This window comes from Megascapheus bottae, chromosome 6, assembly GCF_031878675.1.
Source record: "Megascapheus bottae isolate mThoBot1 chromosome 6, mThoBot2.hap1, whole genome shotgun sequence".
Taxonomy (NCBI): domain Eukaryota; kingdom Metazoa; phylum Chordata; class Mammalia; order Rodentia; family Geomyidae; genus Megascapheus; species Megascapheus bottae.
In genome coordinates this window covers 37,478,165-37,495,122 of record NC_143514.1, presented here as the reverse complement: position 1 = coordinate 37,495,122, position 16,958 = coordinate 37,478,165, and the positions used below count along the sequence as shown (strand labels likewise).

Here is a 16,958-nt window from a genome sequence, read left to right as displayed (position 1 = left end):
GTAGCATGTAATATTAGTGATAACTTCATATTCTCTGAAAATATAGCTATTTTTTGTTATTCATTTCTAATAATATTTCTTCTCATCATGGTTAGATATCAATTGCTTTTGTGAATAAATGTTTTTGCCATTATTGACAGCATGGAAAAACTGGAATTATACATACCTCTAGGAGACTGTTTAAATATTAAATGCATCCATCCATATAATAGTATTATGGAGCAATTTAGTAATCTTATCCTATGATTAAGTCTTAAGAGTGTATTTTAACAAAGTAAATAGTTTCCAATATAAACATGCAGGATAAAAAGGACTAGTTACTTTGAAATGAAATTACTAGGAACTTTCATTTTCATTCATATTTTCTTTCAATATCTTCTATTTGGAAGATACCCTCTGGTTGGTTTGTTTCAATATCTTCTGATAGGATTATGTTTTTAGATAAAAGATATATCTTAAAAGTAGAGACATTTGAATTTTATTTTCAACTGATTTCCCAAATGATTGGTTGTGAAATTGTTTTACTGATACTCTGGGCATAATTTCACACCTGTCTGTTGACAGAAGCTGGTAGATGGCATTTTATAAACACAGTGGAATAATAAATTCACTTAACATGTATCCATTACTGTTTATATACTGGAAGCTCATGCGTGTTTTCTAAATTTCTGTACTTTTGTGAATCAAAAAATGTTGAAACACTCATGGACAGTCTAAACTAAATGTCACAGGTTTTTGAAAGAGACTTTGCCTGATTTATAAATGAATTCAGACCATACTGTCTACCCACACAAACCAAAATGGTTCCTCTTGTACTGACTATAGCATTACAATTTGCTTTTGAATCAGCAAATGGTAATTTTTTGTCAGTTGTGGGCCTTGAAACTCAGGGTCTGGGAACTGTCCCTGAGTCTTTTTGTTTTCAAGGCTAGCACTCTATCACTTGAGCCATAGCATCACTTCTGATTTCTGTGTAGTTAATTGGAGATCAAAGTCACATAGAAGCTTTCCAGCTCAGGCTGGCTTTGAGCCATGATCCTCAGACCTCAGACCTCAATCTCCTGGGTAGCTAGGCATGAACCAACAACACCCAACAAATCATAAATTATTAAGTCATCACTCTAAGAAAATTTTGTCTTCAATTTTTGTCATTCTCTTTAAATAGTCCTAAAATGAGGATGAAATGTGGGCCTACAGAAAACAAAATGCTAATACAAAACCTACTTGGAGTTATAATTTAAGTCTTGTAAGAATTATCCTCTAAGATATGATTTCTTTTGTTATAACCAAAAAGTATTTAACATTCAGCTAGGCTGGTGTTGTATAACAAGAGGAGTGCTTAAAATTCCTCCCCGAGATTCTTCACTCCTAAAAGCATGTTTTAGGGAGTCATTATATTAGTACAATTCTTGAGATTTGAAGCACAAAATTAGCCATGAGCTACATAACTAAACCAATTCATTATTACTGATATTCATATTCTAAAGAACAAAATCCCTCTATTATATATAGATGTAGTCATACGGTTGGAGATAAATTAGTAACTTGATAACTGGCAAAAACTAAGGGACAAGAAAGGAGAACTAGATGACTATCTAAAAGTTCAGTAAATATTGAAGATTAGATCTGAAATAACTGAGTGAAACATTCCTAATCATCATATAAATTTAAAGTATTAAATTAATATTTATTTTGGCAGTTCTGTTTGAGTATAACATGAGCTTGGTATAGACCTAAGTAACAACAGAATGTTCCAGAGCACAAGCATTGCCTTCTAAATCCATTCATAATCTCCTTAAAGAAAAGTATTGCTGAGCTTAAGTGAAGATAGGTCCTAAAATTTAATGTGTACTCAATAAACTACCAAATACATAAAAATAATTGCAATAGTGAATACTTTATAAATTATTAGATATTTAAAAGGAAAGATCTCAAAAGGTTTCCAGCTATTTTTGAAATATTTATTATGAGAAAAGTAGTTTGTCATTACTCGGTGTCAAAGCAACTCTTCTTATCAACTTGCACATTTATTTAAAATTTGTAAGCATAAGAAACATTTCAGCAGAGATATTTTGGTAGTGATGATAATTCAACTTAGCATGTGCATGAATGTTTATACAGAAATCGTAAGGAATAATTTTTAAAATTTCTTTTCTATAGACTTGTCAAATTGAGGATCTTGGAATTAAGAGAGAATCACTTGAAAACTCTACCAAAGTAAGTTATTTATGGATTTTCTAAGTTTTGGATTGTGATTTATTTTTCAACAGTAAGTAAAGTAGAAAATAGCTGTTCAGCTTTTGTTTTGGCTATTTTGCTATTTTCCCTGCATTGTTCTACAAATTCTACAGAATACAGGATTCTATATGATACTCATATGGGATAAGTATGTCTCTTGTTTGAAGAAACAGAATTGGGAAAAGTCTTTCAAGCTTTTTCTCATGCTGTAGGTACTTGCCAGGAAATTATTGCACTTAAGTTTGTGAATTTTTCTTTTCTTCTTTTTTTTTCGGTTGGTTATGAGGCTTGAACTCACGGCTTGAGTAATTCCCTGAGCTCTTTTGTTCAGATACTACTTTGAGCCCTAGATGCACTTCTGGTTTTCTGGGGATAAGAGTCTCATGGACTCATCTGCCTGGGTTAGCTTCCAGCCTTCAGAATAGCTAGGATTGTAGGCGTGAGCCACTAGTGCCCAGCTTGAGCTTTTCATTTTTAATAATTAAAATTATTATTTCACATGGTGCAACATAAAAGAATGTTTAATTCTCCATACCAATGTGTGATATTTTTCAGTTTTTGAATAAAATGTCAATTTTTTTAAAAGCTATGGCTTTTCAAAAGATCTTAAAGTGATTATGTGAAAAAGCAGCTATTTTTATATTGCCTTATAAATCGTTTGAATTTACTAGTTTATTTAAGATGTAGTTTCTATAAACATGAAGAGTATTTTAAAGTAAGATTAATTTCTCTAAGTGCTATGCAATGTGTGATTAGTAATATGCTGCTTCCATCTGCTTTATTTATGTTCAATCATAGAACATTGTGTGGCACAGAATATTTTTATAATCAAAAATTAATATAACTTAAATGTTACATATTAAGTACATTCTGATTAAAATTATAATACCTTGCTACTCTTACATGTCTTCAATATCCCCCCAAATATTGAGTATAATGATTAATTTTGTACATATTTCAACCTGACTTAGACACATTTTTTTATTGAATCAAACTTGATCTTAATGTTTGTGTGATTTTCATTCCCTAAGCAAACCAGACTGACTTTCATTGTTTTTCTTAAGTCTAATCAATAAATCAAATTACCTTCAAGTCCAGATTGGATTATAAAAAGGTATTCACTACAATAAAGTGACATGACTCTGAGAGAAATGCTCAGTAATTACATGGAATCCATTTAACACTGTCTATACAGAATCCATCTATGCCTTCCTCTATAGGTGACGGTTAAGTAGCATAGAGAGAAGGAGTGGCCCCAAATCTCAGTGCCTTGTGATCTGAGTATGCTTCTGTGTGCCAGTGACAATCTGCAAATGCAGCAAGTACTTCTGTGTGCAACCCAAATGCTTCAAGTGGCAACTTGGCTAAGAGAAAGCTAGGCCCAGAGGAAGACACTTTTATCCAAATACATCCATTTAGGGCAAGGAGAAAACATTCAATAAACATAGAGATAAATCCCCAGATTTTAAGTAATGCTTTAGATCTGAAATGTGAAGTAAATCTGACATAGGACTTTTAACATAGTTTTTTTTAAATATAATTACTTATCTAAATTAACATTAGATTCAGATTGATAATATGAACTATATATAAATTACTGTGTGGTTAACACTGGGCAATGAGTAACAATGCTCAAAATTGATACACAGATATTCTATAGACTTTAAGAAATTTTGGAATTAAAATACATTGCATAAGTATGCGTAATTGCTTTGAATAAGAAAATATTCTAAAATCTGCTAGAAATACACTCTAACCATCTTAAATTATGTTATGCACTTATAACTTGGGTAATTGCCATAGCTTTTACATTTTAAGAACCATTTTATACCCTATCACAAAAAAACCTAAAGAACCAAACAGACATATTATATCTGTTGAGATTTATTTTATTTCTTATGTCTATGGAATGGGAATTACAGAAAGATTCTGTTTTGAACAAATTGTATTTTCACCATACATGAAACCTTTTCATAAAAATATAGATTTGTATCTAAGATATGTGTGAAGCATTTTATTTCATTTTGTAATTACAATCAAAACAAAAGCAAAAATCTAGTTTTAGGAAAAATAATTTTAGTTTTGTAATCATTACTCCAAGAAGACATAATTTGGAATTTCTTTAGGATGTCAAAAGTATGCCAAGTCTTCAATGAGTCTTTTGCAATTCCCCTTCTTTTTTTGTCTTAAAGCCTATATGTGTAACACTCTACAAATTGCAAAAGCATATAAGAATTGTGATATAACATACATTTTAATGTATATGTTAGGAAACTGGTTATGTTGTATATATTCTCACCTCAGGTTTTTAAAGTTAAATACCAAGTGAGTGTTAAAATTGTTTCACAATATTTCTCTATGATTATTCTTCTAAGCATACAAAGGAATCATAAAATTAGATTACTCGCATAGATATTTGCTAAATCTTATTGAAACAGTCAGGTTTTGACCAGGTTTGGTAATTGAAAAAATAGCATCTGAAAAGAGAATGACAATCCAAAAGAAAAAGTTTTAGATTCCATTATACTATTTTTATCATACCAAAAACTGATTTCTTCATTATGTTTTTGAGAAGTCAGAAAAGTTATGATGGAAGAGAATGTTCAAATCAGTATTATCCAACAAGGAAAAAACAAGGCTTTGTTAACTTGGTTTGTTACATTCATTTGTTTCCTTGTTCCTTGCTCGATTTTCCTTTGTAAAGAATGCCTGAAGTGTAAGAATCTGGGTGGTTCTGTTTCAAGGTGTCACACAAGGTTAAAGGCAGAATGTTAGCCAAGTGAGTGGCTCCTACCTGTAATCCTGGCAACTCAGGAGGCAGAGATCCAGAGTTCAAGCCAGTAACTCCTTTCCAATTAACCACCAAATGGGCTGAAGTGGAGCTGTGGCTCAATGGTAGAGTGCCAGCCTTGACCAAAGAAGTTCAAGGACAGCACCTAGGCCCTGAGTCAAATCAGCAGGCCTGGCACAATTTTTTTTTTAATTGTAAACTTGTTGACTGAGCTGAAGTTATGTGAAACCTTGGACTAGCGATTTTGTTTTGAATCTCATGCAAGTGTGCAAAAAAGACAGAACAGCACAGAGATACAGAACCCAAGGCAAAGCCTTGGTTTTTATCATGTGATCTGAGAGGTGTGTTGTTGGTTCTCAAGATCAAATTTGGCAGTGTGGTGAATGGCATGAGTGTGATTAGCAGGACTGGTCATTGGGGAGCACCTACTATATGGTCTGGTTCTTAGCATAGCTGCTCTGGAAATGTGACTTGTACAGAATACCGAAGCATCGAATGTAGAAAGAGATTCCCAAACCAAATCAGCTGGGATTTTTGCCTCCATACGTATTCTTTTATCCAGAAACTCTGCAAGAATTACTTGTGTGTCTTCTGAGCAAATGAATCTGTTCCCATCTTAGAGCACTGTGCCCTTGGACTTTCTCAAGGCTAGAGTTCTACCACTTGAGCCTCAGCACCACTTCCAGCTTTTTTCTATGTATGTGGTACCGAGGAATCGAACCTGGGTCTTCGTGCATGCTAGGCAAGCACTACCACTAGGCCAAACTCCCGGCCCCTGTTTTCAGTTCTTTTACTACAAATCTCTGAGCCCTTGTTCCTCCTTATGATTCACTTCTTTTGGTCCTGAGGTTGCCTTCCTCAATCACATCACCTGGAGGTGAAAATGATGATGTTACAAAGAAAATCAAGTTGAAACCACTTTACTGTTCAACTTGATTTTCTTTGTAACATTTTTGACTCTGATTTGTTCAACTCTATGTACTTGGAAATAATCATCTTAAAAGAATGAGGAATTTTATTTTTATTTAGTCATTCATTTATTTATAATACTATCTTTAAGTACAATGAAGTTTCACTTGAATCTGTCAGTCCATGACTAAAAATGCATCTGGTCAATGTCATCATTTTCTCCCACAGGAGAAGGCTATTTTGTCACTATTGATTCTCCCGTATCAAAAAGAATCCTAACAAAAGCAAAGCAAAGTGCTCATCTCCTGAACTATAAGGAGAAATGTCTATCATAGGACATGAACATGTTGTATCACCAGGTATTTTTCCCCATTGGAATCCTCCATGCACGAAGTGATCATTTGTTAAGTGTGATGAAGTCAGGGGATGCAGTCTCTCAGCAGCTTATAGGCTCAGAGCCTGGACACTATGACTGATAGGCTGAGTTCTTGGCTTTAAAGATTTGGATTTTACTACTTAAAGTATGACAAGGAAAGAAAATAACTTCAAATCAAGGAAATTAGTATTTGGAACATGCAAGTAATACGTAGTATTTATTTGCTTTTGTTAAGATGTGACACATTAAATCAGTAGCCACTATAAGTAAAGCAATAAATGAAAGAACAAAAACATTTTTAAAAATAAAGTTTAGGGGGCTAGGGGCTTGGCCTAGTGGTAGAGTGCTTGTCTAGTGTACACAAGGACCCCCAGTTTGATTCCTCAGCACCACATACATAGAAAAAAAAGCCAGAAATGGTGCTGTGGCTCAAGTAGTAGAGCACTAGTCTTAAGAAAGCCCAAGGACAGTGCTCAAGCCCTGATTTCAAGTCTCAGGACTCGCAAAAAAATAAATACAATAAAATAAAATTTAGGAACAAGTTCCACAAAAATCACCTAACAGTATAAATGGCTAATTATAATGGTTGACATTATCTTTAAATATTTCTGAAATTTTTTCTAATCTCTTAAGGTCTTATCTGTTAATAATTTATTCAGATTATACCTTACTTCCACACAGGCTAACATTTACTATATAAACTTACATGTGATAACCATGAAATACATGAAGTAATACAAAGAGAAGGACACATCAGTGAAGTTGACAGTAATGTGTATTCCTGCCCAGCCTCCTTGTCTATAAAAGACATGGTATATAAACAATTGGTCTACCTCTGGAAGACAATAAGGAAAAGAATGTTTCTAACCTACTCCAACATGACTGCCTAGACAGTAACCACAAACAGTAAATCCTGAAAATCCAAACTAAAATGAAGCAGGGATGAAACCAATGAATTGTGTGAATGAGATACGTTAAGGGTTGTTGGAATCAAAGGTTCAGAGTTGAACACTAAGTCCCGTCATACACTTTTTTCATCATGAAAGAGTAGTATTAATTTAAAAACTCCAGTTTTAGAATCTATTTCCACTGCCACCATGGTCCCTTGTTAGTTTTCATGTTTCTGTGTTTACCTAAAAGGAGACTATTTGACTTCTATGTAAAATAAATCACAATAAAATACCCAGTATAGGGCCGGGAGTTTGGCCTAGTGGTTAAAGTGCTTGCCTAGCATGCATGAAGACCCGGGTTCGAGTCCTCGGTACCACATATAGAAAAAAGCCAGAAGTGGTGCTGAGGCTCAAGTGGTAGAGCTCTAGCCTTGAGAAAGTCCAAGGACAGTGCTCAGGCCCTGAGCTCAAGCCCAGGACTGGCAAAAAAAAAAAAAATACCCAGTATACTATGAAAAAAGCATACAAAAAAAAGAGTTCTCCCATTTTGAGAAAACAAAATAGCTCAATGAAAACTATTTCTAGTATAATCACTCAAAAAAACATTTTATTAAGTAAGTATTCTTTAGGGCTGTCAACAAAATTATTTTATTATTCATAAAAACATTTTTATAGAAACAAAAGCCATATAGTGAATGATTGTTGTCCTTAATGTACTATGTTATCTCTCATCTCTTTTGCTGTCCCTTGGTTATCTCTTATTGTTACAGCATTTTACTTTGTTATCTGATATGATATATTGTATATATGTTTATCTGGTTATTTGAAAAAGGATAGGGAATGGGGGAAAACAAGATGAGGGACAGGAGTAAGGGGAGGGAAATGGGGACCAAGACATGAGAAAGGGTATCAATGTTTGTGAAGTAATGCACCTATCTGATGAATATAATGTAACCCTTCTATTAATTTACCTCAGGGCCTGAGCACTGTCCTTGGACTTTCTCAAGGCCAGAGCTCTACCGCTTGACCCTCAGCACCACTTCCAGCTTTTTCTTTCTATGTATGTAGTATGGAGAAATTGAACCTGGGTCTTCCTGCATGCTAGGCAAGCACTCTATCACTAGGCCAAACTCCCAGCCCCATTTATAAAAATATTTTAACTTCCCTTAGAAAAGTAAAAAAAAATAGTAAGGAATAATTTAAAGGAAAATCCCCTCATGTGTAAGTATGGAAGAGAATTTGAAAATGCTAATCTGTTTATGCTAAATATGCCAGCAAATGGTGTGTCTATTACTTATATGATTTAATTCCTTCAGTATCATTACTTTTATTAAGTGATTTCCCACTGAAGACAAGATTGAGAGACCATAGATTTTCCTCTTAGTGAATTGCTAGCATGCTTTATAGAACACACCAGTGCTACCAGAGGATACACATACCTCGTAGTTCAAGTCTAATAGAATATAAAGGAAAGCTTCCCTTTGAATTCTAGGTGATATAAATTAAAAACAGCTACATTGAAACATTATGTCATGAAATTTAGAAAAGACCTAGATTCTGTTCCATTCTGAAGAAGACTAAAGGAAACTATGTAACTAAAATCAATGTGATTCTCAACTGGTTCCTTTGCTATCAGGGTCATTTCTGGAACAACTGGTAAAAGTTCAGTAATATGTGAGGATTCAGTCGTAGTGATCTGTTAGTTTTCTGTTTAGTTGGTTATATTTGGGACATATAGGGAAATATCTCTGTAGGAAATACACACTGTAGTATTTGAGAATAATAGGGCACCAGGATGGAAATTACTCTCCAGTCACTGCAGAAAAAAGTAATATTTGTAATGCTTTCAGCTTCTACATGATTTTATTATTTTCTTCAGCATAAAAATTTATTTTGATCGTTGTTCTTTGGGTTTATTTTATGTTGTGGTAAGAACACTTATTACTAAAACAATGTCTTAAATTTTAAGTGTACCATGCAGCATAGTCCTTCTCAACTTGTACAGAGATCTGTAGAATTTATTCATCATGTCCAGTCACTCCCTTTGCTCCTCTTCCTAGACACTGGCGAATGTGTTTTCCTATGAGTCTGTCCATCATTGAACACATCAGTTACATTGAAGCACTGAGTGTCAGTTCTAATAAGAATGCTGCTGCTTAGCAGGTTCATCCATGTTCTCATGCATAGAAGAGCTTTCTTCTTTTTAAAAGCTAAATTGTATCCCATTGTGTATGCATCCCATATTTTCTTCATTATTATTATTCAGTATTTATGCTGAATTAGTAAATAATGAAGCAATTATTAGTAGAGTGCAGTTACCACTTGAATATCCTGATTTCCATTTATTCCCAGAAATTCTCTGAAGTGGAATTTGCTGTACCACATGATTGTTCTTTTTGTATTTTAGAAAACAAAGCTTTCCCATATTGACTAACATAGTCGATGTATATTTTTAAATTTTTTATTAGCATACATCAGGTGAACAGGTGGGAAGTGACAGTTTCATACAGGCATACAAGGTACCACGACTGATCCCAAACATTTTTACCAAAGAGAGCACAAAGACCTTCTCCAAAGATAAATATTTAAATATAAGAATAAAAATTCCATCAACACTGAAAATTCTGAGCTTTAGATCTCAAATATTGGCAAATATGGCAAATGGACAGGTTCAGTTTATGAGCTAAAATGCTTAAACATTTATAAAAGAAAGTATTTTCCATTCTATTTTTTTGGCTCCCTTGTCAAAGATTAGGTGGCCATAGGTCTGTGGTTTAATATCTGGGTCCTCAGTTCTATTCCATTGGTCTTCAGGCCTGTTCCAAAATTTCATATGGAATAATAAAAGACCCCGTATAGCAAAAACACTTCTTAGCAGAAAGAACAGCGCTGGAGGAATTTCAATTCCAAACTTTAGACTCTATCACAGAGCTATAATTCTCAAAACAGCTTGGTACTGGCACAGGAACAGGCCTGAAGACCAATGGAATAGAACTGAGGACCCAGATATTAAACCACAGACCTATGGCCACCTAATCTTTGACAAGGGAGCCAAAAAAATAGAATGGAAGAAAGACAGCCTCTTCAACAAGTTGTACTGGCAGAACTGGTTAAGCATCTGCAGAAAACTAAAGCTGGATCCTTCTTTGTCACCTTGCACTAGAATTAACTCCAAATGGATCAAAGACCTGGAGGTAAAAGCTGACACACTGAAAACTCTACAGGAAGGAATAGGAGATACACTAGGCCTCCTTGGCACAGGTCGAAACTTTCTTAATAAGGACCAAGAATCACAACAAATCAGAGAAAGGCTGGATAAGTGGGACTGCATTAAACTGCAGAGCTTTTGTATGGCAAAGGACATAGCTAGTGAACTAATCAGGAAGCCTACAGAGTGGGAGAAGATCTTCACCAACCAAACAACGGACAAAGGCCTCATATCTAAAATATATCAACAACTCAAAAAATTGAATCACTCCAAAACTAATCTCCAAAGTAACAACCATCCCATTAAAAAAATGGGCCAAAGACTTAAAGAGAGTCTTCTCTGAAGAAGAAACAAAAATGGCCTATAGACACATGAAGAAATGCTCAACATCTCTGGTCATAAAAGAAATGCAAATCAAAACAACTCTAAGATTCCACCTCACTCCAGCTAGAATGGCCAGGATCAGGAAAATGAATGACAACAGATGCTGGAGGGGATGTGGCCAGGAGGGATCACTACTACACTGTTGGTGGGAGTGCAAACTCGTTCAACCACTATGGAAAGCAGTGTGGCAGTGCCTCAAAAGGCTAAACATAGAACTCCCCTATGACCCAGCAATTCCACTACTTGGCATTTACCCAACCACCCAGAAACAAGGACATAATAAACCCACTAGCACAACAATGTTCATTGCAGCACTATTCACCATAGCAAAGATATGGAACCAACCTAGATGTCCCTCAGTTGATGAGTGGATCAACAAGTTGTGGTATTTGTACACAATGGAATTCTATGCTGCTGTCAGAAAGAATGACATCGCCCCATTTGTTAGGAAATGGAAAGACTTAGAAAAAATCATATTAAGTGAAGTAAGCCAGACTCAAAGGAACTTAGGCTCAATGGTTTCCCTCATTCGTCATAATCAGTAGAAACCTTGGGCTCTACTAGCAGAGATTTGCAATAGAGCAAAATCTTGATACATAAGGACATATAATGTGAAGCTAATTGAAAGGACCTGCAGGATAGTGAAACAAAAGCCATATAATGAATGATTGTTGTCCTTAATGTACTATGTTGTCTCTCATCTCCTTTGCTGTCCCTTGATTATCTCATATTGGTATAGTATCTCACTTTGTTATCTGATATATTGAATTTATTTGTATTTGGATATTTGAAATTTGATAGGGAAGGGGGGAAAACCAAGACGGGTGGGGGGGTAGGGGGGGAGGGAAACGGGTACTAAGACATGTGAAAGGGTACCAATGTATGTGAATTAATGCACCTTCTGTCTGGCAAATATCATGTAACCCTTTTACTAATTACAATAAAAAAATATAAAAAAAGAAAGTATTTTCATGGCATATATATGCATATATGTGTATATATGCATCTGTATATATGCATATATATTCATAAATATCATTCAGATTTCTTAAGTTCTCAGATCTAAAGAACCTGTTTAATGTTTTTTGTTGGTTGTGAAGCCTGAACTCAGGGTCCAGGTGCTGTCCCTTTTTGCTCAGGGCTCCATTCTACCACTTAAGCCACAGCTCCACTTCTGATTTTAAAGTGTTTAATTGAAGATGAGTCTCATGGGTACTTTTCTGCCTAAGGCTGGCTCAAAACCGTGATTCTCAGATCTCAGCCTCCTAAGTAGCTAGTATTACAGGCATGAGTCACCAGCACTCAGCCTGTTTAACTTTTATGGAAGTTTATGTGTTCTTCCTTATAAGATTACTCTACAAGCAGACTCAACAAAAAACTTATGCACTTGTCTTGTTTTCTGTTAAGCTTTCCTTGCCTTTCTTATCTATTTCATGACTAGCCATCACCATCAACAAAATAAAGGAAGGTTCCTAACTTAAAAGTGTATTCTCAACTGGATAGCTGCAACTAAGTCATTTTCTCTTCTCATTCTAGTCATTTAGTAATGAATTTATTACCTCATTTGGCATAATGGTGTTATATGTACGAAATATATCAATAGGTTCCTCGTGTTATTGTAGCAAAGATTTCATTGTCTGACACTGCTTACTGAATAGCTTTTGATATTTCCATTAACTTTGAGTTTGGAATTCCATTTTGTAACCACCACACATAATTGAATTTTTTGTATTTTCATAATCATACTACCTTATGCTTTTGCCAGTTTAGATCAGTTTAAAAGGCATGGTGATTATTTTTTTTACTATAGCCATGTACCAATTCCATATTGGGTTTCCCTTATCAAAACTGAGAATGTGACAAGTTAGCTAACCACATCAGATATTAGAGAATTTTGCTTAGAAGCAGCTGTTTTCTCCACATCTTTTCCTGAGGTAACTTATTTTCACTTCAAGTGAAAGACATAATAAATGACATTCTGTACTTAGAAGCATTATATAGATAATAATGTGCTGTAACAATGTAATTAGCAACATCTGTTCACATATTCCAAACAAATATTAGCATAGATCCACAAAAGCAAAGATTATGAGCTGTTATGTGAACCAATCATATTTCTATTTAATCTTATATTATAAAATGAAGGTAAACAATATTATGGTGTCAGTCCAGAGTGAAACCAGAAAGAAAGAACACAATCTTTTCAGAAAATTTTGATCATTGTCTATTTCATTTGCCCAATGATTAAAAACTGTGATCTGGTAAAAACAAGAAGGTTGAAAGTGCTGTGCTTTATTTCATGAGATCACAAGGCTGAGACTCTCAGAGAGCAATTACCCAGTTCTCCAAGTCCTTTTCCATCTGAGAAGAGTGGTGATGGATTGGAATGCATACATGCATTAGCATCAGTCAGACCCGGATTTGTAATCAGGTCCCTTCTTTATGAATTGTTTGCCTTCTCTGAACTCAATGATATTAAAGGGTACTGTCTGCAATGAGTTCTTTGAAGCTAGTAACTATGTTTTGGATAATAATTAAAATAGCACTAGTTCTGGAGGGAATCATAAAAGTATAGGAGAGTTACTTACAAAATCTGATGTGTTAAAGCTGAGTTCAGGTGGCTTACACCTGTAATCCTAGCTATTCAAAAGCCAGTCTATGCAGAACAACTTGAGAACTCTAATCTTCAGTTAACCACCAAAACACTGGAAAAGGATCAAGTGGTAAAGTAATAGATTTGAATGAAAAGGCTGAGTGATGCCTTAAGTTCAAAGCCCAATCCTGTCATTAAAAGAACACAAAAAATAATAGACATGTTGCTCCAACACTTTTTGGATGTTCAACCCATCGCTGATTGCAGATAAAGAACACCATTAACAGCCTGAAGGTAAGCTGGCAGAAAGGTTTCTGGAGAAGGAAAGGTCCTGGCACACAGCTGGTTTGCAAGTGCTAGTCCTAAAGTGCTTCTCTGTGGACTGAGGTACACACACACACACACACACACACACACACACACACACACACAAAGAGAAGAAAAAAAAACTAGCACAAGTTATATTTTTTCTTCATTTTATCTCTTAAAAATCTTTACGAAGAAGGAAATTATAGTTTTTTTAGCTTTTTCTTTTTTAAATTTTATTGTAAAGATGGTTTATAGTGGGGTTACAGTTACATGATTCAGGTAAAGAGTACATTTCCTTTTGAAGAGTGTCACTCCCCAGTTCACTCCCAGTTTTGCCCCTCCTGTCTTCCCTCCCCCACCCCGAGGTTGTAAAGTTCATTTTCAGCAGTGTCTAGTGAGTATCCCTACTGAATTGCTTCACCCTTTGTCCTCTGCCCCACGATTTCTCTGCTTCCCTTCCTCTCCCCAAATCAGATTGCTTTATATATGAGAAAAAGGGTACAGAAATCAAATAGTGACAAAAATGAACGAAAGAAAAAGATTTTTAAAAAAGCACTTCAGAGTTGTTTTGATTTGCATTTCTTTTATGACCAGAGATGTTGAGCATTTCTTCATGTGTCTATAGGCCATTTTTGTTTCTTCTTCAGAGAAGACTCTCTTTAAGTCTTTGGCCCATTTTTTAATGGGATGGTTGTTATTTTGGAGATTAGTTTTGGAGTGATTCAATTTTTTGAGTTGTTGATATATTTTAGATATGAGGCCTTTGTCCGTTGTTTGGTTGGTGAAGATCTTCTCCCACTCTGTAGGCTTCCTGATTAGTTTACTAGCTATGTCCTTTGCCTTACAAAAGCTCTGCAGTTTAATGCAGTCCCACTTATCCAGCCTTTCTCTGATTTGTTGTGATTCTTGGTCCTTATTAAGAAAGTTTCGACCTGTGCCAAGGAGGCCTAGTGTATCTCCTATTCCTTCCTGTAGAGTTTTCAGTGTGTCAGCTTTTACCTCCAGGTCTTTGATCCATTTGGAGTTAATTCTAGTGCAAGGTGACAACGAAGGATCCAGCTTTAGTTTTCTGCAGGTGCTTAACCAGTTCTGCCAGCACAACTTGTTGAAGAGGCTGTCTTTCTTCCATTCTATTTTTTTGGCTCCCTTGTCAAAGATTAGGTGGCCATTGGTCTGTGGTTTAATATCTGGGTCCTCAGTTCTATTCCATTGGTCTTCAGGCCTGTTCCTGTGCCAGTACCAAGCTGTTTTGAGAATTATAGTTCTATAATAGAGTCTAAAGTTTGGAATTGAAATTCCTCCAACGCTTTTCTTTCTGCTAAGAAGCGTTTTTGCTATATGGCCAGGATCAGGAAAACGAATAACAACAGATGCTGGAGGGGATGTGGCCAGGAGGGATCACTACTACACTGTTGGTGGGAGTGCAAACTCCTTCAACCACTATGGAAAGCAGTGTGGCAGTGCCTCAAAAGGCCAAACATAGAACTCCCCTTTGACCCAGCAATTACACTACTTGGCATTTACCCAACCATCCAGAAACAAGGACATACTAAACCCACTAGCACAACAATGTTCATTGCAGCACTATTCACCATAGCAAAGATATGAAACCAACCCAGATGTCCCTCAGTTGATGAGTGGATCAACAAGTTGTGGTATTTGTACACAATGGAATTCTATGCTGCTGTCAGAAAGAATGACATCGCCCCATTTGTTAGGAAATGGAAAGACTTAGAAAAAATCATATTAAGTGAAGTAAGCCAGACTCAAAGGAACTTAGGCTCAATGGTTTCCCTCATTCGTCATAATCAGTAGAAACCTTGGGCTCTACTAGCAGAGATCTGCAATAGAGCAAAATCTTGATACATAAGGCCATATAATGTGAAGCTAATTGAAAGGACCTCCAGGATATTGAAACAAAAGCCATATAATGAATAATTGTTGTCCTTAATGTACTATGTTGTCTCTCATCTCCTTTGCTGTCCCTTGGTTATCTCATATTGGTATAGTATCTCACTTTGTTATCTGATATATTGAATTTATTTGTATTTGGATATTTGAAATTTGATAGGGAAGGGGGGGAAACCAAGACGGGAGGGGGGTGTGGGGGGGGGAGGGAAATGGGTACCAAGACATGTGAAAGGGTATCAATGTACGTGAATTAATGCACCTTCTATCTGGCAAATATCATGTAACCCTTTTACTAATTACAATAAAAAACAAAAAAGGAAGAAAAAAAAAGCACTTCAGAATTACTCCAAAACTAATCTGTAAAGAAACAACCATCCCATTAAAAGATGGGCCAAAGACTTAAAGAGAGTCTTCTCTGAAGAAGAAATAAAAATGGCCTGTAGACACATAAAGAAATGCTCGATATCTCTGGCCATAAAAGAAATGCAAATCAAAACAACTCTAAGATTCCACCTCACTCCAGTTAAAATAACCATGATCAAGAAATCTAATAACAACAGATGTTGGAGGGGATGTGGCCAGGAGGGATCACTACTACACTGTTGGTGGGAGTGCAAACTCATTCAACCACTATGGAAAGCAGTATGGCAGTCCCTCAGAAAACTAAACATAGAGCTCCCCTATGACCCAGCAATTCCACTACTTGGCATTTACCCAATCATCCAGAAACAAGGACATACTAAAGCCACTAGCAAAAAGATGTTCATTGCAGCACTATTTATCATAGTGAAGATATGGAACCAACCCAGATGTCCCTCAGTTGATGAGTGGATCAACAAGATGTGGTACTTATACACAGTGGAATTCTATGCTGCTGTCAGAAAGAACGACATCTCCCTATTTGTAAGGAAATGGAAAGAGTTAGAAAGAATCATATTAAGTGAAGTAAGCCAGACTCAAAGGAACATAGGCTCAATGGTTTCCCTCATTTGTCATAATCAGTAGAAACCTTGGGGTCTCCTAGCAGAGATTTACAATAGAACAAAGCGTAGATACATAAGGCCATATAATATGATGCTAAATGTAAGGACTTCCAGGATATAGAAACAAAAGCCATATAATGAGTGATTGTTGTCCTTAATGTACTATGTTATCTCTCATCTATTTGGTGTCCCTTGGTTATCTCATAATGTTACAATAATTCACCTTGTTATCTGATATATTTTATATATGCTTAATTGATTATTTGAAATAGGATAGGGAAGGGGGAAAACAAGATGAGTTGGATGAGAGGAGGAAGACAAAAAAAAAAGAAGTCTATCCATCAGCAAGGAATAAGTTCTCTGGGG

General features: G+C 35.5%; 1 protein-coding gene across 4 annotated transcripts in view; it reads left to right on the top strand.

The window, feature by feature from the left end:
• Positions 1–16,958, top strand: part of Lrrc7 (leucine rich repeat containing 7) — a 465,452-nt gene that overhangs the window by 225,487 nt on the left and 223,007 nt on the right. For all 4 annotated transcript variants that reach the window (XM_090334630.1, XM_090334629.1, XM_090334628.1 and 1 more), the window contains exon 7: positions 2,161–2,217. In XM_090334630.1, coding sequence (XP_090190756.1) covers positions 2,161–2,217 — 57 coding nt within the window. The remainder of the gene's footprint in view (positions 1–2,160; positions 2,218–16,958) is intronic.